Source organism: Chelonus insularis, unplaced genomic scaffold, assembly GCF_013357705.1.
Source record: "Chelonus insularis isolate UGA/USDA-ARS -01 unplaced genomic scaffold, ASM1335770v1 contig_406_pilon, whole genome shotgun sequence".
Taxonomy (NCBI): Eukaryota; Metazoa; Arthropoda; class Insecta; order Hymenoptera; family Braconidae; genus Chelonus; species Chelonus insularis.
The window spans coordinates 1410960-1436374 of record NW_023276563.1 but is presented as its reverse complement, the minus strand read 5'-3'; the positions used below and the strand labels follow the sequence as shown (position 1 = coordinate 1436374).

Genomic DNA, 25415 nt, shown 5'->3' with positions numbered 1-25415 from the left:
TGCAAACTATTTCCCTAACAAAAACGAAATCGATAGAATAGGACTTAGAAGTCGAAATTGTTTCTGTCTGGTTGTTCCTGAAAAACGATCGACTCGTTTATCAGCAACATCCAAGCGACTTTTCTTATCGTGATACACGTAAATCTTATTGAAATCTCATGGAAATAGCAAGTGAAGAAATAAATAGTGGCATATATATTTACTAACAGATAAATTTTCGATCAATGTAAATAAGTTATTTAATTTTTCTTCTTTCGTAAAAAGTATATTACCCTCTTTTTCATTATATTACGATAGAAAAATAATATAAAAATAAAATAAAAGCTCTAAAAATAATAGGATTTTAAATCTAAAGCTGGATTTATCTTTTTTGTCAATGTACTTACAAATGGTGATAACTAAAGTGCCTTTTATTTGCCCTAAAAATAAAATGGATCTCACTACTTGAAGACACCATGTTGTACTCATTCTCATGCTTTTATAAAACAATTGAATTAGTTTTTTTTTTTGCTTTCCCTCTCTCGGTATTACTTAATGAAAAAAGTAGTCCATTTGGTACACCACATAGACACTATAACTAAATCTGTTCCAGACACTATATTTTTTCAAAGATTCTCTACCTTCTCTTCTCTATTTATTTTTTTTCTTCTAAAACAAAGTTCCTACTTGACGAGCTTTTTCGCCAATTTTACCATCATTGTTGTATGATCCTTCAATTATTCGCTCTCATAATTCGAAAATTAATTAATTTCTTCAATTAATCGAATCGCAGTTTTAGTTTTTTGATTTTAATTTATATTCATTATTTAGATATTTAATTAATATAATTGCTTGGGTAACATTGTTAATAATATCGTGTTGACAATTTCATTTCAAATCTTACATTAATTTCATTGAAATATATGAAATATTTTTTAATCCTTCAATTCTTTAATAATTCAGAAACATTCATAAAATGTCAAGGTACATGTAAATATTTTTAATGAACTTTTTTTTTTTAATATACTGCTAATAATTAACACCTAAAATCATGGTATCGTTGATAAGAAATAAAAAATTTAATCAATATCTAATGCTGGTCCCTCTTCCACATGACTGATTAATTCATCGATTCAAAGTCTTCATTACAGACACCGAAAAATTAATAGAAAAAAAATTGATGTATCAAAAAAGCATATTATAACTGTAAAATATTTTTTAAAAAATGATATGTGTAAAATCTCTTTATTATTTACATTTTTTATTTATTTAATTACTTCCTACTTACCATATTTATTTATAAACACATAGATAATTTTTTTTGACAGTCGTGTATTAATCTTATAAATAAACACATTCGTACTTGAGTCACGTAAAAAAGTTTTACATTTATCTCAGCAACTTGTTATTGTACATAGGTACCATTGTGGATTCTTTTTATAGCACATTTGGTTGTTTCCAGGTCGTCAGCAATCCAGTCGTTTTGTAGTACCGATTTCCAATGATCCACGGTATTTTTCGGAGTAATCCAATCTTCTAAGTTTACAGTTCATGACACTTTTCGAACTCTTTGCACATACATTGTTATGGACTTGGATGCATTGCAGTTTAAACTATGAGTAGAAAAAAACTAACCAGTACCTGTAAAGTTGCAGCGAATTTTGTTCCACAGCCATGATGCATTGCTGCTGGGTGTTCTTCTGAAACAAATACCGCGTGATCATACGAGGAATAAATGTGTTGGAATATTGGAAAGCAATTATTTTTATTTGAAAAGTTTATTGTGTACCATTCAGAATATGAACACGAATGCTTAGAGGTTCTGCGTTAGTTGGAGCACAAGTATAAATACCCGAATCTTCTTGGATGGCTTTTTGAATCAACAAACGACTTGATGTCACACTACCCTTTTCCGTAACCAGACTAATACCTCCCCGAGGTGAATCGAAGTTAATCGCCTAGAAGAAATAGAAAAAGATAATTTCTTTCTGTATTAGAGTAATGGTAGTTCACAGACTTTGCTGACACGTAGTTGGCTGCTTACTCGAGAAGAAGAGATTGCAAACTTTGCTATGATATTTTCTTTTATTTTAGTATTACACGTTTAACTTAATTTAATCATTTCACTACCAATTCTCGTTAGAAATAATACTCCATGAGGAATAGGTTTTTTTTTTTAGGAATTGTATAAATTATTAATATTTCTTTTAATTGAAGACGCTTATTCCAATTCAAAATCTCATCGGATAAATTTTTTTTTTCTCTTTACTTAAATTTCTTACAATCTACTTTGATTTTTTATTTCAGTTATAATCATTTTAAAAACGACATCTTCATCATTCTTTTTAAAATTTATTTTATTTGTAATCAATCGAGTTTCTACAAATATTAATAAAAAATTATTAAAAACTTTTGAAATGAATTAAGTTTCTCACTATTTCTTAACTGAAAATAATTTTCTTTAAAAAGAAAAAACAAAAAAAATTAAAATTAAAGATTTTTTAACTTCTACAAGAAAGCACTTCTTTTCTCTATTCTAGAGAGAATCAGAACTCACGAATAAATATTTATGTAATCCATAAATAATATAACTAATCTAATTGTTCCATAAATTTCATTTAATTTATATTTTTTTTAAAAAAAACTTAAAGGTCGTTTATTAAAAAAAAAAAAATTTTTTCGATTCTCAACTTTTATTGCAAGTAAAATGAAAATCCCTAGCGGCCAATTGCGAGCTTGTTAGTAAGTATCATAAATTCCTAACTTCTCTAAGCATGAAGAATCGTCTGTGATAGCTGGAGCTATAGTTTTATAAGATTTGGGTCTAATACCGTAATTAAAGCATGAAAATACATTGCTTATTTGATATTAAAAATTAAATCCCTTTATATAATCATTTGATATAATAAACAAAAACTCACTTCATGATTGTGGCTCCAAATGATGGCTGAGGGTGGCTCAGGTGCATGTTTGACAAGACATGTGAGATTAATTGTACTGCCTTTATTGATAAATAGGTCGGATCCTCCTACGATCTCAGTAATTGGTTCTGTAAAATAAAGAAATCAGCTGAAAAACATGAGCAATTCCTCCATAAAATAACAGAAAAAAATCAGATAAAGTCGAGAACATTTTCCGTTTTTCTTTAGATGCTTTTTTTTCATGCTGTAAAATGAAAGTCTCCTTCGCAAGTCGTGCACTAAAAGAACCTTTTGATGTACTTCACTCTATCCACTGTGAGCATATCGAGTTAGAAACTTGCTAGAGAACCTTTCTCACTTTCTTTCACCTTAATGTTTTCTCTTGCCACATCATTGTAGAATAAAATTTTATTTTACATTTACGAAAGACAATAAAACAAACAAAAATAAAAAATCATTCGTAAGAAACACTTATAGAGCCAATTAATAGGATATTATAGACTCGTTCAAGAGTATCACGATCGGAAATAAAGTAGTTCGTTTTCACCTAGAATTCACCGCTCCAAATAAGACCCGATTGGAGATGTCTGAGACGTAACTAATTCTAGTAACCATGCTTCCAATGGTTCTATTAGAGAGGTTTCCTCTTGATGTTCTTCTTTCCAATCAAGAGCAGTTACATGCTGGAACGATTTTCCCATGGGCTAGGAAGGAGAAGTAGCAGAAACTAACATTGTGCATTCCCTTGCCGACGATTCCAGAATGGCAATAAGTCTATTTTATCGTTTCACTCTGAAAACTCACGTGCACAAAGGCGCGGAGGCAAGAGTTGCCCTCAATATTTCTCTTGCCTGCCAATGCAAAATTGTATAACAATGAAAAAAGAGATCGTTTGTGTTGCCAGAATAAATCAATAAATCGATCTATAACTCATTCCGAAAACTTCCATCGCGTCATATTGTTCAAAAAGAAAGGAGCAAACATCAAAATAAATTGGATTTTATATCGTGATATATTGCAATCTAAAATTAGGTCTTCTGAACTATGTCTTTGGGTAAACAATCATTTAGGCTTTTTATTTCCTATTTTTTTAGTGACGTTGTTAAGTCCATTTAATGCGAGATTTGATATATTATACTTCCTAATGCATGACTATGACATTTTAATGTTAGTATAATTCTTTTATCACTGCACAGGTTATAAGAATGCCATTATTTTTTTAAACCTCCCATCGGACGTCGTTTTATTATGTACATTCAGGGTAGAATTTGTTGACAAGGAATAAAACGTAGAAGCTTTTGTCAAATATTCATTCGATTCTGAACCATGATTTTCGTGAATTCTTTAAAACTTTTTATGGATTCTAGTGATTTTAAAATATTGATAAAACTCTGGTATTCATAAAGTTGAAGTCAATTTTGAAACTGATTTTTATAACTATGAAAGAATGTTGCATTTTTTTTTGCACCATAAAATATCATCTTATCTTTATGCTACTCTTTTTATATAATAAAAATAATGATTTGTTTAGTGGAAATTACTATTAAGCTTTTCAAAAAGTTATAAACCGTCTGATATAAATGGAAATTTTTTTCATGAGCTTTAAAGCTTTTAATAAACACCGTAAACTTTAAGTTAAACTTAATATAACTGCTCCAATCCTTAAATTATTTTTTTAATGTTTTTAAAACTGAAAAAAATTAACCTGATGCATTTAAACTTTCATTATGATTTTTTTTTCATTTTATTTACATTCTTCAGTAATTTTCTTTTTATGTAAAAAAACAATCTTACTTTAAGGTAAATCAATTTTTTGCTCCAAAAAAAAAAGAATTTTATTTTTCAAAATACGATATGAATTAAACTTAGAAAATTCAATAGTTTTAATTAAAATTAAAAAAATCCTCATATATATGAAATAAAATATTTACTTTGATCTCTATGTCCATTGATCTATGGAATGAAACACAAATCCTAGATTTTCTTGAATTTAACCTGGATCAAATTACATGAGAAATCCATATGCATCACATTTACCGTTGTAATTTAATCTCGAGCAATAGTGTAACCACAAACATGTATTTATGTCATTACTGTCATTAAATGGACAGTCTAAATGTATGGGTACATATGCGTAGTAAGTCAAACACTTGCTATATGACCCTATCCGCAAAGGCTAGAAGCAAAATACTTGCAATGGTGATACGGTAACGTAATCTATGAACCATAATATATTACATGCTACGTCGTCACAGTGGTTATACATCCTCTCTTTACCCTCGTCTGCAGTCCATGAGAAGAGGACATCTTCTCGAGGATAATCATCTTTCAGCCATATTGCCAATAGAAATTGATAGCTTAGGGAAAGGTGGCTTGGAATACACCCATATGTTCGCGAATCATGAATAGGGACTATAAATATATGTACATAGTTCACACGTGCATTCTGTCAAGAATAATGGCTGTGCCAACAAAAAATTTGTCATAAAGTAGATTTAGCTGACGCACTAACTATCATTATATCATTGTTATCATTGTCGTTGTTCAACATATCACTATAGCTATAGATATTTGAGCTATGCATATTTATAACTCATAATAAATTACTCAATTGTTGTCAAACGATATATAACTGTTATTTATCGATGTAATTACCTAAAATTTTGGATAAAAAATGTTTTAAGAATTTACTTGATTAAAATTTATTTAGAAAAAAAAAACGAAATTATAAATATTTACTACAGCTAGGAAAAAAAAAATTAATAACGAAAAATTGAATTTTTTTATAGCTGCTAATGACTTTCGATTTTTAATAAAAATTTATTCGCCATACATAAAACCCTAGAGTGTAGGGAGTGTGAATATAAGAAAATAAGTCTTCAAGATTTTTTGATTAAAAGTAATTCGCGTATTGTATAATAAAATATCGGAAAAATTTCGATTATTACGTCAAATTTATTTTTTCCCGAAACCTTTCCAATACAAAATATTGAAGTAGATGGAAACTCTTACATGATGACGTATAAAAGCAAAAAGCATGTTCCATTTTTGCATGTATATTGTGCATATTGGTGAAAAATAATAAATCAATACTTCTCGACATTAGACGTTGAAATATGTCAAAATATATAAAAATTTTACCATCTAAATACGCTTCATATAAAATACGTTTAATATCATGAGATTGACATGATGTACGTGAATTTCGTAAACCGATACAGACATATTATGTGATACATCAACTAAACAAGAAGCTATTGAAATAGAATTTATGCATCCTCGGCAGCATGTATAGTAAACTGTTGATAGAAGCGCATCAAGTTGTTTGGCGACTCCAAAGTTGTTTTGCAGTATGTGTCTGAACTGTAAAGCTCCTCTTTGAAAGCTAACCGTTGAAAATACATGACAGATTATATATAAGTATTCAATACGAACCTTAAGGACCCAGCGCAACTATCTGAGCTAAACAGATTCCGCTAGTAATAGCAAAAAGTTTGCAAATAGTCCTTTCAACCGAGAACGAACGAAACTCATGTATGGGGATAGTCTAACAAGAGTCGTTAAACACAAAGAGAGGTTCAGTCTGCTTCTCCAAGTTGGCTTTCACCAAAGTTTCGAACCTCACTAAATAACTATATTTAAATTGTTATTGCCTAAAGGTTCATTAGTAAAATAACTATTCCTGATGAAAGATTTAAATGAACTTGGTGGAAACAATTATAAAATATTACTATTCCGTGTAATTATATATATCCGATAGTTCGTTTCTGTTGTTAACTATTTTATAATATCCGATCATATTTATTACCTTCATAATTATCTCTCCAGTAGTTGGATAAAAATCAGTTTCAAGTCAATCGCTTTTTGCAATTTATTCGTTCCAAAGATCTTGGTTTCATGTATTAGAGCACAAAGTGGATCAATCAATATAAATGAAAAAAAAATTATACGATTTATACTGAAGCACCAGTTTTAATTGAAAATTGGAGAACCAATTCGCAAAAAAACAGTTTAATAAAAGCATAATATTTGTGAAAAAAACGTCGAATGAAATCCAATTTATTTTTCTTGCATCTTTGTTTGCCTTTGTTAAACATATATAATTGCAAAAGATAAAATGATAAATTAAAGTTAATTAAATTTTTTTTAAATCCGTATTAAATAATTTTTATTTAAGGAAATTTGATATTCATTACTTTAAAAGAATAATTTTAACCTCCTTTTATTTTTTCAGTACTTCATTATAATAAAATGGTCTTTTAAAGTAGAATGAATTTTTCATTTGATTCATTTTTATAATTTTATTATTTAATCGTAATAATTAAGTCATAGTAACTAAAATAATGACTCTAATACGATCGAATCGCTATAGAAGAGTCATCTTTGCCACCTGGGACGATCAGTAAAAATTCGATTTCTCTTTGAGTCAATTTCCGATATACACCGGCACTTTCAAAGATCCATTGTAGTAAAATAGCTATTCTAGAAATTTAAATGAGATTAACTTTTAAATCGGATTGGAAAATAACTACAATATTTTTAACTGGTGATACATTTACGAGTTTTCATTTGCCATTTCAATTCTGAATCAAATACATTATTAATCAATTATTTAATTGATACAAAACCAATAAATAAAAAATATAATCAATACTGTATCGATTTTCAAAATAATAAAAAACGAACTGTGATTATAATGATAGCAATACGAAGGATATTACTCGATCGACACATAGATATGGTTTTTCCCACGTGTGAGAATGAGTATAAATCCGATTATACTTGAAGTAAATTTCCAATAGGGTATCCTTTATTTCAAATAAACCGACCAGGAATAGTCTTGGCCCAAGTCCAGGATTGAAAATCATTCAGCACCATATTGAACTAACGAAACTTTATATCATCTACACGAAACCAACGTCTGCCTATATTCTTTGAGAAAAAATATTTTTTAAACCATGTAACGATTTCCTCATGACCTCAATAAATTAATAGAAACATATGACTTTTTGTGAATTGCCAGCAATACGATAACAATTTTTCGCAGCACCCGTATTGTGCGGAAACAATGAATCAACCAGATGATATTCTTTATCGTTTTTCACTTTATTTCAGAAGTTGACTCTTCGCACTATTCGCTCGATTAAACAACATATTGTCCACTGAATTTATTTCATATCATTTTATCAACACTTGTATACTTGCATTATTACCAAGCTATGCATTCTATAGTAATACCGTAATTATTCGTTCAGTTTACAAAATTATCGCGATAATACTTTCGACGTGCCCAGAACCTATCGCTACATGTAGCATAATTACAGCAAAACGTAACGCCTCTTAAAACTGTACATGAAAATTCTTTTGAAAAGCTTTAATTAATGCGAAATTATATATGTAATGGGTAATCGTGATCAGTTAATCAGTTACTACCCACTAACTAAAATTTTCTCGGTAAATTAAAAATTGTTTTAATTATTGTTCATTGCTCATAAATATTTATAAATATTCATACACTTTATTGTTCTTTATAAGAAGATTAGTTGTTTATTTTTAAGAGCAAGTTAGTGAGATAAAGAGCTTGAGAGGTAAATTGGGATGCTGATTCTGAAAATTAAGTTCATTTATCTGTATAAGCTCTAATTTTAAAAAGATGAGGTACACTGTGGACATAAATTTCTAGATTTTCCTTCATTATTTTCCGATTTTAAACATCAAGTTTTAAGAGAAAAAAAATTAATTAATGTTAGATATTTAAGTATAAAACCGCAAGCTTTTTAAAAAATATTTATTGTAAATCATTATTATCTTAATCTTTCATCATTTTTATAGAAAAATAATTTTTAAAATATTTATTAATAATGAATTACATTGATTTTGAATATTTAGGATGCATTTTCAGTAAATAAAAAATTAGATTACAGTTCTCTAAGTAAAATGTTATTTAAAGCTCACATAAATGTTTATTTGCAAAAATGCCAATGATTTCTGCACTAAATACATAAGAAGAAAATTCAATCTTGCAACTTTATATAAAAATTTAATGAAGATTTAGAAAGTCATCCATTCAAATTTAATTAATGCTTTGAATTCTGAATGAAGTTCAACTTAATCGGTGGCATACACAAAGTTCTCTTAATTTATACATTACCGCACGAATTAATTATTGAGTAGTGTAATTCAATTTTGTACTTGGTCCGTAAGACTTGATAAAAATTTGAAGTAGGATTAAAAGTATCTCATGATTTTGATGAGAGCTTTATGATATTTTTTCTCACAAAAAATATTCCATCTCATCGTATCAAATTATAGTAATGGCTGGAATGTAAGTGAGAACATTGCTACTGAAAGATCATACTTTTTTAGACTGTCACTTGGTTATGGTTCCATACACCATCGCAATAAATTTGAAAGCATAGAAAAGAGCTTTAAAAGATATGAAAATGAATAGTAATTATAGTTACTTTTTCCTTTGAGAAATACTTTAAATCATTTGTAAACATATTGCGTATTATATTTTCAAAGAATTTCCTCAAAAAATATATATACATATACAACATAAATACAAAATATATATACAAATATATTTTCATCTACAATAATTCCTTCTTTCCTATTTTTTTTTCTACTAAGCTTATTTAATAATTTCTTTTCAACATTTTATGCTCATTGAATATCAATGAAGAAAATACTTGAACAGTTTACAATTGATGAACAACTTGTCTTTTGCTCTCTTATTAGCTACAAGTTGATTTTTCCAGTATATTTAAGCAACAAATTAAGCAACAAATGACCGAGTTCTGCCAGACAGAAGTTGCGCTTCCTTTAACCTTTCTTCGATCGACCGAGTGTAAAATGCTCTTTCAAACTAACCAACACCATTAGGTAGTAGTCAATAGAAGAAGCATAAAGAGATCTATATAGAAATTAGAAGCAAACTTCGTTCATCTTTCCTATTAAGACTTTGATCAAGAAATTTTATTGTCACTCACTGACTCTATCAAAATTATTTTCATTCTATCTAAGTACTCAAATAGGTCCCTTTAAACTTTCCTGCATGTAATAACAAGTAAAGTTTATATTTGACTTCTAATACAATATTCTTCAAATTGAATACAAATGAAAAAAATAATAAATCGATTGACTGTATATTATAAATCACTAACGATTTAATTATTTTACCATGTAAATTTATATATTGAACAAAATTTTTTTTAGTAAAGCATTTTACCAATATCAGAAGCAAAAAAATTATTTTCCATTGAATTTTATTTTATTGGAATTTAGTAGTTCTGAAGTAACTGTATTCTTTTCGAATTAAATGATTCACTGGGTGGTATGAATAAAGTCACAAATAAAAATTTCTGAAAGTTAAATTAAGGACACAGTTGAACCAAGTTAGCTGTATATTTTATGATAAATACAAAAGAAAAAAAAATTTACAAAAAATCGTAAAGCTGTGTCCTTAGTTTAACTTTCAAGGGTTCCAATTTGTGTATTTATTCTTGCCAACTACCAGAATAATTCATCTGATCGATAGAATTTATAATTCAATAATCTAAATGATTGGTTGGATTTACGTTCATTCAATAGGAAAATTCATTTTATCATTTTATCAATATACTTATGGAATTTACTATATATCACCATGGCAATAAGAGTATTTATTATACTACATTAAAACTCCAAATGATAATTCTATGTTCAAAGAAATTATCATGAAAGTTGAAAATATGTAAATAAATGACTGATCTAGTTCAAAGAAATATTCGAGTAATATTAATTTTGAATTAAAATCTACTCATTACTGAGTGATAGAATTTTCAAAAGGAATTCCCTTAATGGTATATTTTATTTAAAACCCATATCAAAGTAGAAAAATTAAAAAACTTGAATTTAAGAAAAATTAAAAGGAGTAAAATATGACGTAAAATTTATTAAAAAAATGCAAAGATGAGTATCCAATTAATTTTTTAATTACTAATTAAAAGAAATTAAATATTCTTCTTTTTATCAATTGTTTACTTGATTATTCATAATTATTTAAAGAATTTTTAATTAACTATATAACATGATATTCGGTTTCTAGAATGAAATTTCATATTTTACTTCTCCTTAAATCGCAGATAATAGCCCATCAAAAATGAATATTGAGTTACTTACTAACTATATTGACGTAAACTTTATAGCCAATTGGGGGCGTCGTTGATATTTGGCATTCATATATTCCTGAGTCCTTGAGTTGGGGGTAGCGAATCTTGAGTATCCAATCCTCGGAATGTGGAGTATGTAGAGCTTCGAAGCGTTGATCACTAGTGTATGTATAGTGTCCGACTGTCAACAAGTGGATGTCACGGTGTCTGACCCAAGAGACCTTGTTAAAATTATAAAAATCATTACACTAAATACTTGAGAAAAATATTACTCTTAATTTAATAGCTTGTACAAGATAAACACATATTATGACATTAAATTTATGCATTATTATGATCGTTTCGTAGTAGCGCTTATTATGTTTCCTATAATAACGTACGCTTCAACGCTTACATGATTGAACGATAAAATTTTATTTTTCCTCGTTTTCTTTAAGAAGTTTATGGTACTATGCAGAATCCATTACGGTTCTATGTTATATTTCTACACCACTGTTAACAATAACAAAAGCTTCTTTTTTCTTTTATTTTTTCGCAGTTTTCTCTACAATAAAAAATGGGATAAAAAGATAATAGTTATCGTAAAAGGACAAAATTATATAAAAATAGAATTTGGAGGTATGTGAAAGAGTAAAAAAGAGAAGGAAAATGTAAAAAAATAATTAATGCATGTAATATTATAAGTAATAAAGTCGTAGATGATTCTCCTAATATCCATATATGATTTTGATAACGAATTTTTTGCTTACTCCTCATGTAAACATATATATATATATATACTGTAAAATATATGAGAATAATATACATTCAAGAAAATACATCTATATATTCATAGGGTTATATATTATATAAAAATGTCAGAGACAATATAAATTAACCAGAACAATGTGCTGGCAGACGATTAAAAAATTACCATTTTAATTGTACAAGAATATGAGCGCATTAATTTTCGACTGGCCAGCCGTCTCCCACAACAGCTAGAATAATTACAAAATTTTCGTCACTATATGCATGAGCTGAGTATCAGTTAATTACCTGAACGAACCACTAGGACATGGAACAGATTTCATTCATGCACCAAATAAAGTTTTAATATTTTTTTCATCGCCAATATAAAACAAATTATATTCAAAAAACATTACGTTAAACGAATGAATATTTCATATCGTTTACTTTTATTACTGTCATCCATAATGAATACAATTATTAATCAACTTGTACTTTATTCATTCAAATCTTTTATCACATTTTCAATTTATTTACCGATACATAAACTTTTCATTGTTCAATAAATACAAGTTGTTTATATAAATAATGGTTTATAATATTCAAAATGTTATTAAATTAAGTGAAAAGGATAATTTATATTGCAATGAATAAATGCTCTTACGAGAAACTACTTTATTTTTCCTTTAGTTTTTAGTATTTTTGAAAATTATGTACTTTTCATAAAAATTGGTATGCGATAATTACGATTTTCATTAAGTACTTTTCGATAGATTTAATTAGGAAGTACCTCAGGAAGCATTTAGAACGGAAAGTGCGATCGTTTCATTGACAAAAACTTTCAGATAATTTATAAGTAGAATAATTGAGTTAAGCTTCCGAATTTAATCTCACAGAATCCCCTCTGGTTTCCTTTCCTTCTCATTATCGCAAATGAAAGGCATTTCTGAAGCTACTTTTGGGGCTTTATTCTGGTAATCCTAACGAGTTAAGATGCTTACGCACTGAAAATTTCACGATGTTAATATTCTATAACGAGCTATCTAAAAATTTATAATCACTCTGAAAGTTAAATGAGTTGTTGAAGCTATTGACAAAACAATCTTCTCTACCCTCAGCTTTACGCCAATATTGTGCAAACAATCTGAGAAACATGATTCAGCTGTTAATCAACAAGATTCTCTTAAAGTACAACTGTAAACATCTTATCACTTGGATCAAATTACTTTTTCATTAATTTATGAAAATATGAATATTTCCATTTTCGCATTGACGTCAGCTTGTTTCATCATCAGTAATACGATAATTCATGGATTTATCTGGCGCTGGCTATTAAACTTTTTGGGTGATTGAATATTCAGTATACGAGTAACGTTTAATTATTTAAAATTTATCAAAAATTAAGAATCAAATGATTTGACGAATTTCATGAAATCACATTCCTATAATGAATGTTCAAACCGATTGACGAATAATCTTCAATGAAGCTGCCAAAAATGGAATTTAATTTTTTTTTATCCATTAATCTACAGAAATAGCATTGCCAATGAAGTATGAGCTTTCTGTCAATTATTTTAATCTGAGAGATTAAGTATTGAATTTTATAAATATTTCCCAAATCAATTGTTATATAAATGAATGAATATCATTCCTATCAGATCAAAAATTAATCTCAAATTTATTCTCTACAAATTGTTCTTGTTGATTATACTTGTTTTAACTGTAATGAGAGAAAAGGTAATAATCGAAATTATTGATAAATGAAAAATGTCAAATCTGAATCAAATCAGTTCATCATTGATTGATATTTATTAAAGTCCTCGTTAGATTTTAGTTTTCCTATTCATAATTTTCATGACTTAGTAGGAATTGAGCAGAAAAATTATGCAGCGATTCACCTCTTAATTAAAACTTAGCACGGATTAATCTCTGATGTGCACCTACTGCCTTCAGAAATATATCTATATATGTATATGAAGTCCAAAAAAAACGCAGTCATGGACGATTTAAAATAATCTTAGTTATGCTAATTCCTTATCAACTTATGCTAGACTTCTTGGAGTAAAAAATTTAGTTGATAAAATTTTCAGAGATATGAATAGAATTCTTGCTGACTGTATGAACAAAAACCCAACAATGTGCTGATAATTTTTTTCAAATTTTCCTTTATAAATTCTCTAAATATTATTCTATGTTGAATGTTTTTCGCTAAAAAAAAATTTATTTCTCATCGGAAGAAAAATCTACTTTATTGATTATATTATCTATAGCCCATGGGTTTTGAATCATATAAGTTATTTTATCAACTTAAAATAGTTTTACCGTTACTATATTTCAAATAATGAACTTGGCTGCATAAAATAATATATGTCGACTTCAACTTACTGTTAAATTGCCCAAGTTTTTTACTCTGCATACAAGATGAACAGTTTTCCCTTCTAGCCCAGTGGTATTACGCTGAACAGTGGTGTCAAAGTAAGGTGCTGTATCGTATGATCGATGTTCTTCGAGGTAGTTGGTGATAAAATTTTGTGAAATGTTTCCAGCAGATTCTGGAAAGAAAATAAATTCAATAGAACACACTTGCTACGATTTAACCACTTAATTCTAAAGATCGATATTTGACATAATATATCACAAAAAAAATATCTAACATTATCAAGAGAAAGGAATTTTTAATACTTCATTATATCATCTATCATTAAAAATAAAATAAGAAACCTAAAGTCACCATTATTAGGAAGAATTATTAGTGAAATATTACAATCAAATTTTGTCTTGAAATAATGATGACGAAGGGATTGGTTCTATGTCAAATTTGATTGAATTTTATTTATATAACTAATATAATATAAGCATGGTAGGAATAACATGGCGTAATAATACTGTCACTAACGTATTTCCCTTACGAATGGATGTATTCGCAGGGGAGGTATGTGTGCGTCAAATTCGCAAAATCTGCGAAACCGTCTCTGGGGGTTTGAATTAAAGTACGGCTGAGTGAAATCATCATGACCGAACGTGATATCCACATGTAATGTGTAACTGCATTGCGTCAAAAACAACGATTGGCTTATTTCGTGTCATTCACTACGTATTTTACGATTAAAAAAAAAAACAAAAATGACATATCGAGTCAATCACAAAAAAATCAAGACAAATTAGCGGTATAAGAAAAAAAATTCCACAAATCAGTTTTTATTCATTTTTTTTTTGTATGTAGAACATTAAATTGTATAGGAAAAACACCTCGTTGTAGTAAATTTATTTTCTTTTTAAGTCAGATAAACGTGTACTGGAATAGTTTGTTCAGCAAACAGTCAGTATTTACCAAGTGGCGGCGACATTTTACTATTAAAATGCTATCTCTAGAGTACCATTGCTTCTCGTATCTTCTTGACAAACCGAGCAGGCTTGTTTGCAATTACTTACTGTATTTCGTAACGTAAACTTTGTAACGTTTTTAAAAACCTACCAACTCACGACTTAAGGTAGACAGTTTTTTGTGGTTAAGAAAATTCAAGAGAATTGAGTAGCTTAATACGAAAAGGAGAAAATAAAAACGTGTGATAAAAGAGTAAATGAATATGTAAATACGAAAGAAAGATAGGTCGGTTGGCTGAAGAGAATAGTATTCACACTGTTATTGGTGAGACTGGAAGCTGATAAGAGAAGTAGTGAATTTAGGTGAGAAATATAAACAGTAAAATGTGAACAATGAATTGAAAATGAGAGTTCTCGAAAAAGGAGTGAACGAGTTCTAGATCGCGTGTAAGTCACTGACAACTGAAAAGAGACCCCTTCCGAATACATTGAGGGTAAAATAATGTCATTCCAAGCGTGACTGAAAGGTGCGTCTAGCGTGTAAGTTCGAGTACCTGAAATTGTTAGGTGAAGTGCAGTGACATTTCCGATAAAATGCGGTTCTCATTGCATTGTAAGTACATTCCTGTCACAGCTAGTATCTTATTTCACTTAACATCGAGCATACAATGGTATTGGATTGCCACGCTGTTGTTTCAGCTTTCAGTGTATCAAGATGAAATTTTATTCAAGTTCCGACATTTTTAACAAATTGAAATAGAGAAATTGAAGAGAATTCCAACTATTACTCGTTTAACTTCAGATACGTGTTGTACGCACAAACATCACAACTGTTATTTCAATTGAAAATTGAGAGGAAAACTATTTGGAATATTTTTTGAAGTACTATTGAAAATGTAGTGTAGTGAATAATTAAGTGATTATGATAAAATGATTGCATATTAAAGAGGGATTTCAAAATGATTATCAAGTGATATTGTTGGGTTTAACAAAGAGACATATCACGCGAATATATTAAAAAAAAAATTTCTGATGGAACGAAAAAAATAAAAATCTCTTATTAAATTTACAAAAAACTAGCATAATAGAAGTAAAATCCAGTCAACTTTATTTTAATTTATTTATAATATTTGAAAAAATTTTTATAAAATTGTAGAGAATGTGTTTGTGAAGATAAAAGTATTTATTGTCTTTTTGAAGTGTATCAAGATGAAAAGAATGATTGGAGTGTGATGTATTTAAACATTCTATCGAGTTTCCCAATTATTTATTTATTTTTTTTTGTTCATTATTGATTACCGCACATCAAAAATAGAAAAATCTTTTAGTTTTACTGACTCTAAAAGCACTCTAAAACAAAAAAATATATGCGATTAAATATGGGCAGTGTTTAAAAGCCTGTGCTTTTTTGCAGAATTGATTTTTTGTGTATTGTATACTATTTTTTGTCAAAATTATCAACTGTCAAAGGGAAAAAGCCACTTTTGATATAAAAAAAAATTAATCGAGGGATATAAAATGTATGAGATATAATTTTTTTTCATAGAATATGGAATCATTTAAATGATTATGAACATCTACCGAAAACATATTTTTTGTTTATAATCTTTTTATAAATTTTTTTTTTTTCGATAGAAAGAAGCTTTCATTTTATGTTATTACATTTTATTATATTTTTCATTGTAAAAGCCATAAAAATATTTACAGCTGTACAATTAATCATCCGTGATTCACATATTTATGAACCTCAAACGCTTTTTTTAATTATTGATCACGCATCATATACGTGCACATCGAATAGTCAAATTACAGTCAGATATCTCCGTGATTTTTTCCCTTTTTTTTTTATTTTTTATTTTAGGTCATTTTAACTAGGCCTCTCTCTCCTTCTGTATATATATACTAAAAAAAGAGTCAACATCAAATTTATTTTATTATAAAAATCTACTTTCATTTATTTATCATATTTAAATTGCAACATTTAAAAATAAAGATGCATTTTCTCACATTTCTCTAATAAGTCTGGTGTAGTTATCTCGTCATTAAATAAATTTGTATATTCAAGTACACATGAAAATAACTTGGCAGTTGCTTATTTTATTATAACTAAAAGTAAATAACAGTTATGAAAAATAGTATAAAATATGAAATATTTATTTAACCTTATTATACTAGTTAATTATAAATTACACCATTCGTTATTTTCTACATTTTTATATTGCAAACATCTTTTACATATGCTACCGAGTAAATTTACAATATATAGATTGATATACATTCAGGAAGTTCAGAAAACTTAAAACGAGTGCAATAACTTTTAAACTTGTCCTCGTTCGCCTTTCTTAATGGTACGTATATATACGTAAAAAGAGTCGACAAAATCAAGCAAAAAACTGACTCGTGCACTTTACAAAACATCAAACTAAGTTTTATCCTTTGTGCAGAGTATTATATAAATAATTGAGAATTTTTTATACTATGCTTTTTATCGGATAATTTACTTCAGAATTCCTAAATATAATTAAAAATTTATATAAAGTTTTTTATTCATCATTCGAACATTAATAACAATAATCTCCAGTTATTGTTGTAATAATAATGGTTGTTAATGTAATGGTTCTCGATTAATTGTGAATGATAAATTTTGCTTTCAATGTTTTTATAATTCATTCATCAGTATAATTAAATAGAATAGAAAATGTGTGTCATTGAAGTGATTCAAAGCATATGAATTGAAAGAAATGAATTTTTTTGTATCAGTACATAGATAATATAGCGTATAACATTTTTATATAAAATAATTAGATCGTGGGTATAGAAATAGAGTTTGAATAATTCAACATACTGACACATTTTAACATAAAATAAAATGAAAGTTCACTACTATTCACTAGCAGTTGAATTTAACTTTTTTACATTTAACTCATAAAAACCTGAAATTTAAATAAAATTACCATTTACTCCTGTAACTTTATTAAGTATTCATTCTTTGATACTTGATATTGTCAAACAGATGAAATCATCCAGTTTGAGAAACCTTTGCTCCTCATCTTGGAGAAAAATCTTTTAATTTAAGAAAAAAGGATGAAACAATTTTCTGATCGATAACGATTAATTATGGCAATAATAATAATAAGAACAAGAAAAGAATAAATGAAAAAGTATAAATTTTATAATTTTTGTCTTCAATTTACACCTAAATGTTGAACTGAAAAAGATGAAAACTAAAACAGCGTCCAAAGAAATCGCTGACAATTGCAAAGTATCTTAACAATAAGAGCTGCAGTACTCTTAATAGTACCTAAACCTCTTAAGAGCTTTACCGCTTAATTACGAAGTACTAAAGAAAAAGCTGAGAGTTTCGGAATGAAAATGTTTTTTGTAGTCTATCTTTCCTGCATCTTATTTTTATTAAGCAATGAATAATAATTCAATACTAATTAAATCAGAAATACTTACGTATTTGAATACTTAATGTTATTTCACAGCAAAACTTATGCTTATTAAGATTCTCTATTATTCAGTATGTGATAGTAAAAAAATGTAAAATCACTCTATGATTGTATTTACTGCAAACACAAGATTTTCAAAATATATTAAAGTAATTAACATAAAGTGTGTACAATATTACAATTTCTATGAACAAATTAAAGAATTATGGAATAAAACAGAATGCTTTGTAGATTGAATTTTAACATTGAACACACTTAATATGCATCATTTTAATTCACAGTTGCTTTCAATAATATTAATAATTCTTTAGAACTTGGTAAATTCGAAACCAATAATTCAAACACTTTCGACTTTATAAAAGAGTGTTATAAACTTTTTAATAAGGATTTTGCTTGAAAAAAAGTTCTAAAAATATATTAACAATTAATTTAGAGTATTATAAATTTTAATAAATCAAAAATAATGAAAAATGTATAAAATTGCTTTTTAATGAATTCTGTCGTAACTCAAAAGAATTATAAACTATTTTAGATGAATGGCAACTTTTTGTCACAATTTCCATTATCATTAAATTCAAGTCATCAAAAAATAATTATTCGAAAAAAATGATAAATTGAGAAGAAAAATATTCTTTTTTACTCTTGATGCTTTTTACAATTTGATTATTTTTATTAACTTGAACTAAATTTTCATGAATTTGATGTGAATATCTATTTCAAAAATATCTTGTACCTTAAAGTCAAACATGCATAGATGATAGTGATGTAATATGAATCGATATAAGATATTGATAGTAATGACAAAATGTTTGATAGATGGAAGGATATCGAGTGATCGATTGTCAGAAGAGCTCTATTGAGAGATAAACCCTGTTATTGAAAAATGTCATAGGACTCTGTTTACAAAGCATCTGTAATGAGTTCATAGAATTTACTAATAATTACTTGCATTATGAGTATACCTATATGGTGGTTTTAGGTCATACTTCCATTAACCTTCATTTATATGGAAGCCACAAAAACAGGTCAATCAATATCAGGTAACTATCAAATTGATAGTATTATCTTTACACCAAATAAATACTTGAATACTCCATTATTATTTTCTATACCAAATTAAAATCGGATAGAATTGTGTTGAGAATACTGATGGATAAATTACACTACTGAATAATTGAAACTAAGTTTCTTTAGAATTACTATAGATAATGTAGATCATGACTCGTGAAAAACTTTTAATGTTTTATAAAAGATATGTATGTATATCTCGTATTGGTTTGGCAAACTGCCATGTGATAAGAATGTGTGATACTTTTGTTCACCATTTAAATATCAATATCAGCATGGCGATAATGTAAAATACATTTCGGTGAAAAACTGAAAAAAGTGCATTAAAGCATCGGATTTCGATATTTCTTATTTTTTCAGACTTGTAAAATTATTTTTGACAGTAAATTATAATTAGTCTATTAACTTTTGATTATAATTTAATCCACCAAATGAAGAAGATAATTAATAAATTGAGATTTCAATTTTTAAAATAGTTTGGAATAATGTTGAAGAGTAAATTGTTATTGTAAATGAATAAGATGGATGCATGAAGGGCAAAATAGAAAAATTAACAATGTATCAACATCAGAATATCATTCCAATCATTAGTCTTTTGTTATGAAAAATAAAATGGAAAAACTATAAAAGAGCATGATCTTCATTTTTCATATGGGAGGTATACATTCAATACTATCAATTGATGCTGGATAGACACATCTGAAGATGTATTTTTTGAAAAAGTGCCAGTATAATCGTTTGAATAATACCAAGTCATGATAATCATTCATATAAACCTTCATTTATATCTAAATGTGACAACAAAGTAGATTTAAAAATTTCTAAATTTTTTACAATAACTTTTATAACTTTTTTCACTGCTGACAATTAAAATACTATTGATCCAATTTTGGACCATAAACAGCAGGAAATTACAGAATGAATGAAGAAATATAACAAAGATTCTGTTGGAAGTAACAAAATGGACTAACTGTGTTAGTTATCACGCAGTAATTCCACAGCGTTGGGCAATTAATAGCCTCTTACAAGGGAAGAAATTTAATTTCTCTAAAGTTCACTAAAGTGAGTTTTAATTATATTTCAACGTTGATTCGCAAAAGGATGTTTTAGTATGTCAGAGATGTCAATTTGTACATCAAAAGCATGCGTTACTTTAGCAAACTCCTGATTATAAAAATCTTAAATTTTTATAATAAATAAAAAAAATAAAAGTTTTTTTTTATATTCAGAGGATAATAAAAAAAGTGTTACTAAAATTTTTTTTATGAATTATGGGGATAATTTTTAATACTATTTTTCTAGTATCATCCATAGGCTCATCTTTAGCCGTTAAAAAGATTTTCATTTTTCTTACGACCGTTATGATCCACCTGATTCTCGTAACCTGCTTAAATCAGCTTATCCCGTTATAAATTTCAGATTTATTGCATGCCAGCTATCTATTTCCTTTATGTCCCAATGGAAAAGACAAAAAATGATATTTCACTGGGGAAAAACAGCTGCTATGGAGAAACGTAAACTTCAATATTCACTTCAATAATAATGATAATAAGAATGTAATTTTGAGAATAGCAATTGTCATATAATAGACATACAATACAACTGTTGATAGTTGTTTGCTTTTGTGGAGTTTGAATATCTCGTATATTTTTATGGAGCATCATTGTTTTGAGATTTATAATTAAATTTTCATACAACAATGTTTGTTTTTTATGCAACAACATAACTACAAAAAAATCATAACAATAAATATATTATTAAATTAGAAAGCTATTATTAAATTAAATTGTTACATATTTTTTACTCAAAGCATACAACAGAATTTCTACAACTTTGATTATTCATTTATTCTAGAAAAATTTTTTTTACCGATGTTTAAATTTATTTATACACATCCTACTTTATTACTCGTAGCAAAAAATTAATTATAAAATCGTGAACTATTTTTTCCAACCAAAAAGTAAAGTTAAAAAAACATTTTTTCATAAAAAAAAATTATTACCACTGCTTTGAGTCTAAAACTTTATCATCCTTCCACGACGACGTCTGTCAGATTAAAACAAAGAAAAATAATTTATTAATCCGCTTATTAATTAATTACACAAAATAATTCTTCGCGTCAAGATCCACAAAACTGAATTAATATGTATTAAGTCACAAAGACCTCAATTAATTAACTGCGTTTAAATAATAATCTTTCTCCATTTTGCTCGAAGTGAGTCTAAAGTACGATATAAGACTTGGTTGAGTTCACAGTACATGTATATATATATATATATATATCTATTTATATAGAGCAACAAGATTAAATTGTTTAGCCGAGCTTAGAGCCTCGAGAGCTCAATTTTTCTCTGTGGATCAAGAAGACGCGACTCTAGAGCCAGTGTATCCTTTTTTCTGCTGTTTGTGTGTCTCTGATGAAAGATTCAAAGCAATTACGACGAGAAATTCTAGCTATATTTATTCGTTTAATGGAGACTTAAGGTATTATTTCGGGCTGCAAGTTCTAAAATTAAGATTTGAATATCGATTGATGTGCAAGTGATTCCATTAGGTGTTGATCTTTGTTCTATCGCTATATTGCATTACTCGTCAACCAAATGAAGTTATTAAAAAATCAAAAACACCATTGATAATTTATTGAGTGAGATAGATTATTTTTTATCCCCGTTCGTGACAAATTATAAAGTTTTTTTTTATTACCAAGTTACATTACACGATTATCGATTCACAACAAAACTAAATTGCTTGTTCGTTCTACTTCAACTTATTTTTATCCAATTACTTAATATACTTATACACTAAATCAACAGAGAAATTTTACAAAATTATTATAAGAAATTGTTTACCATAAAATACCATGCTTTTACTTACCCTGAATTAAGATCGATGAGATGATGATTGCATAGACTATAATGTGCCACATAACTACATTTTTGCAGCGATATTTAAATTGTAAATCCTTTCGTAACAACTTCCCGATGCATTCCTTCCAGTACATTTCACAGGATCCTTAAGAGTCGAATATCTTGGACGAATGATTCGTCCTCAAAATCGAGAGATCCAGCTCATAACTGTGGCTTCAGAAGCATTGAACTTTTGACATATAAATGAATTCATCATTAAATTTTTTTCCATAATCAAAATGAGATCACAGTTCAATGATAGGGAAATAAAATATGTATTTTACTTGCAAAAATAAATTATGCAACTTTTTGTAACATTATGTAATGAGAGTTGACCGATATTTATAGCAGATTTACTTGACGGTAAAAAAAATATAGTAATTGTGTCATGCAGAACATAAATCGAGCTAAAAGATTTATCTGTGTATTCAAAATTATCCATAAGAATTATTTATTTCAGCTTACAATGCATCTTGATAATTCAAAAGCCATTAACAATAATGATATATTTGAAAGCTTTAATTTTTCGATGATTAAAAAATATATACTCACTTTCATTGATGGCAGAATTATTATTATTATTATTACGATTCAATCCAACTTGATCACTCAAATATATTGAATAGAATATTAATGGATTTTTCATTATCGTAAAATGTGCAAAAAAAAAACACTTTGAAAAAAAATTCGCTGATATTTAGTTTTTTTTTGGAGATAAATAAACAAATGTATTCGCGGGAAAACACTAAATGATACTTTTGACTTTGTAGAATTTGCTCATGGGGATGATGTCAGTTAAAAACATGTATTGTTGATATTTATAAAAGGTTACTATTCACTTATTTACTTAGTTTCAAAATTCCACTGAATATTTACTGAAATATATTTTAATGCTTCATCACCATTACAACCACAATTATTTAGATGATCGTTTTAAAATCAACGATAAAATTTACGTCATTCATCAATAATATAATCACTAATAATGCACGAAACATTTATCATGGCTTGCTAAATGCTTTCAAAATTTACTGACAAATATTAACCAATTAAAAGTCTGGAGAAAGTTTTATGTCGTGGTGTAGAGAAAAAAAAAATAGAAAAACTCTGTGACAATTATTTTTGTATACAAGAATTTTTTGGATTAAAAAAATGGAGCTAATTATGCATTTAACTGCACTAGGGTTGTATACAGCAACTCGCGAATCGCACAGCGGCTTTAAATGAAAGCAGAGGAACTGGTCGTTCTCGTGGTGAGTACCACGATTCGACTGCGCGAGCGCTTAGCTAGATATCGGCCCCCGACTACTACCATATTCTTACCACCACCTGCATGGACGTGAACTACCCCCTAAACCAATCTTACCAGAAAAGAGTTTAGGTTGTGTCCATCGAATTGCCACTACAGATTTCTTAGAAAATAAAAAAATTGCATCTCCAGATCGACAGGTTTTATCTGCGAGTCATGTAAATGATGGAGAATATTCAAGATGAAGATGAAGAGTCTGCTGATCTTCAGTTTCTTATCGATCTAACCCACTTTTTGAATGAATATAACTTTCAAAGCTGTTTACTTGACGATATTTATCAAGATTTAATTTGCGAGCGGTTTTAATAGATTATATTGTTGATTTTTATATGTCCTAGAATTAAGTGATTTATATTTAATCAATATCTTAAAACAGCAGTTGATCAGATAAATCTTGAATCTGGGATTTTGGAAACTTGGCTCAAATTGACCACTGCAAGTGGACATAACCCAACCGAAATCGATACTACCTCAACAATGGCTTTAACAACTCAAGAATTTTAGTTGGACAAACATAATAGCTTTCATGTCACAGGAAACATCTTCTATAAGATTATTGTTTCTCTATTTCTCATCCGAATGATTTCAATTCTGGAAATACAAATCTTCAAATCCACTTGAACGAGATAACATGAAAAATTATTGTTTTGTGAAAAAAACTAAATAGGATGACATTTGTTAGAAAACGATAAGTCGATTTTTACAATCGATTTCTAATTAAATAGTAAATTGAGTAATGGAAATTGTTTTTGTTTTACTGAACCAATATTTTATGCTTTATTTAGGTCATGTTTTTTGTAGGAATCATTTGATATCTTATCTTGTCACCAATGGCTTCTGTACGATGGTCTAATACTAATATTTATCATCAGGAATTCTCCTGAGCTAAAGTTTCTATAACTAAATCAATCTTTGATTAATGAAGTAACTCTATCGTATTTAATTAAATATTATTCAAAGAGAACATTCTGTTTGCTAAAATAATTACATTCAACAGGAAAATCTTTCTTTAAAATCAATAACCTTATTGTTGATATTCAATCCAACGAAAATCTATTGAGCTTATGGTAAAAAATTTTTTCATTTTTTGTCATGGCTCTCCAGTATTGTTTAAGCCAATAAAAGCTTATTTCAAATAATGAAGTCTAGTAAAAAAAAAATATGTCTCGTTCTTTTATTATGTTGAGCTCTCGATAATTACAAAAAATTTTTCCATTTTATTAAATGTTTTTTTTTATTTAATGATAATAAAATAAAATGAATTTTTTTAAATGTATATTTATAGCAATTTCTTCATCTCATCTCTATACAGTCAGCACTGCCTTCACTCTTGTTGAAAAATGGTACAAAATGTAAGGTCTACCTATTGCTCATTAGCATTTAGAATATAAAAAGATTTATTCTTAGCCTGTGACTATTGGATCATGACGCGATATTCATGGAATTATCTTTGGGACTGTCTGTATGAAGTTGAGTGAGAAATCAAAAGCCATTCCCTACTGTGAGCAAACTGTACTATTAAATGACTTTGGGGCTCAAAAAACTGCTGGTGATTTTATTCGTTTACGTGACAAGTA

The 25415-nt window shown here is 27.8% G+C and overlaps 2 protein-coding genes across 9 annotated transcripts in view; one reads left to right on the top strand and one right to left on the bottom strand.

The window, feature by feature from the left end:
* LOC118069304 (zwei Ig domain protein zig-8-like) overlaps positions 1-25415 on the top strand; it is a 147318-nt gene that overhangs the window by 81538 nt on the left and 40365 nt on the right. The window contains exon 1 of one of the 7 annotated variants that reach the window (XM_035087313.1): positions 15204-15466. The exons of 5 other annotated variants lie outside the window; for them this stretch is intronic. The gene's annotated coding sequence lies outside the window, so the exon portion shown is untranslated. One more of the 7 variants, XM_035087314.1, reaches the window with a different exon arrangement.
* LOC118069302 (zwei Ig domain protein zig-8-like) lies at positions 1263-23781 on the bottom strand. 2 transcript variants are annotated; one of them, XM_035087307.1, is made up of 7 exons: positions 23082-23781; positions 22498-22719; positions 14165-14331; positions 11064-11274; positions 2901-3028; positions 1769-1937; positions 1263-1679 (listed from the first exon to the last, which is right to left on the bottom strand). In XM_035087307.1, the coding sequence occupies exons 2-7, from the start codon at positions 22622-22624 to the stop codon at positions 1588-1590; spliced, it is 894 nt and encodes a 297-aa protein (XP_034943198.1). In that variant the 5' UTR covers positions 22625-22719; positions 23082-23781; the 3' UTR covers positions 1263-1587. The 2 variants fall into 2 exon arrangements, with proteins under 2 accessions (XP_034943198.1, XP_034943199.1); XM_035087308.1 differs by having other exon boundaries at positions 1263-1676.

Coding starts and splice junctions, on each gene's coding strand:
- LOC118069302 (XM_035087307.1), bottom strand. CDS start 22,624: ATGTACTGGAAGGAATGCATCGGGAAGTTGTTACGAAAGGATTTACAA. Junction 14,332..22,497: donor CTCATCGATCTTAATTCAGG/GTAAGTAAAAGC, acceptor TTTTCTTTCCAG/AATCTGCTGGAAACATTTCA. Junction 3,029..11,063: donor AGTTTACGTCAATATAGTTA/GTAAGTAACTCA, acceptor TTTATTTTACAG/AACCAATTACTGAGATCGTA.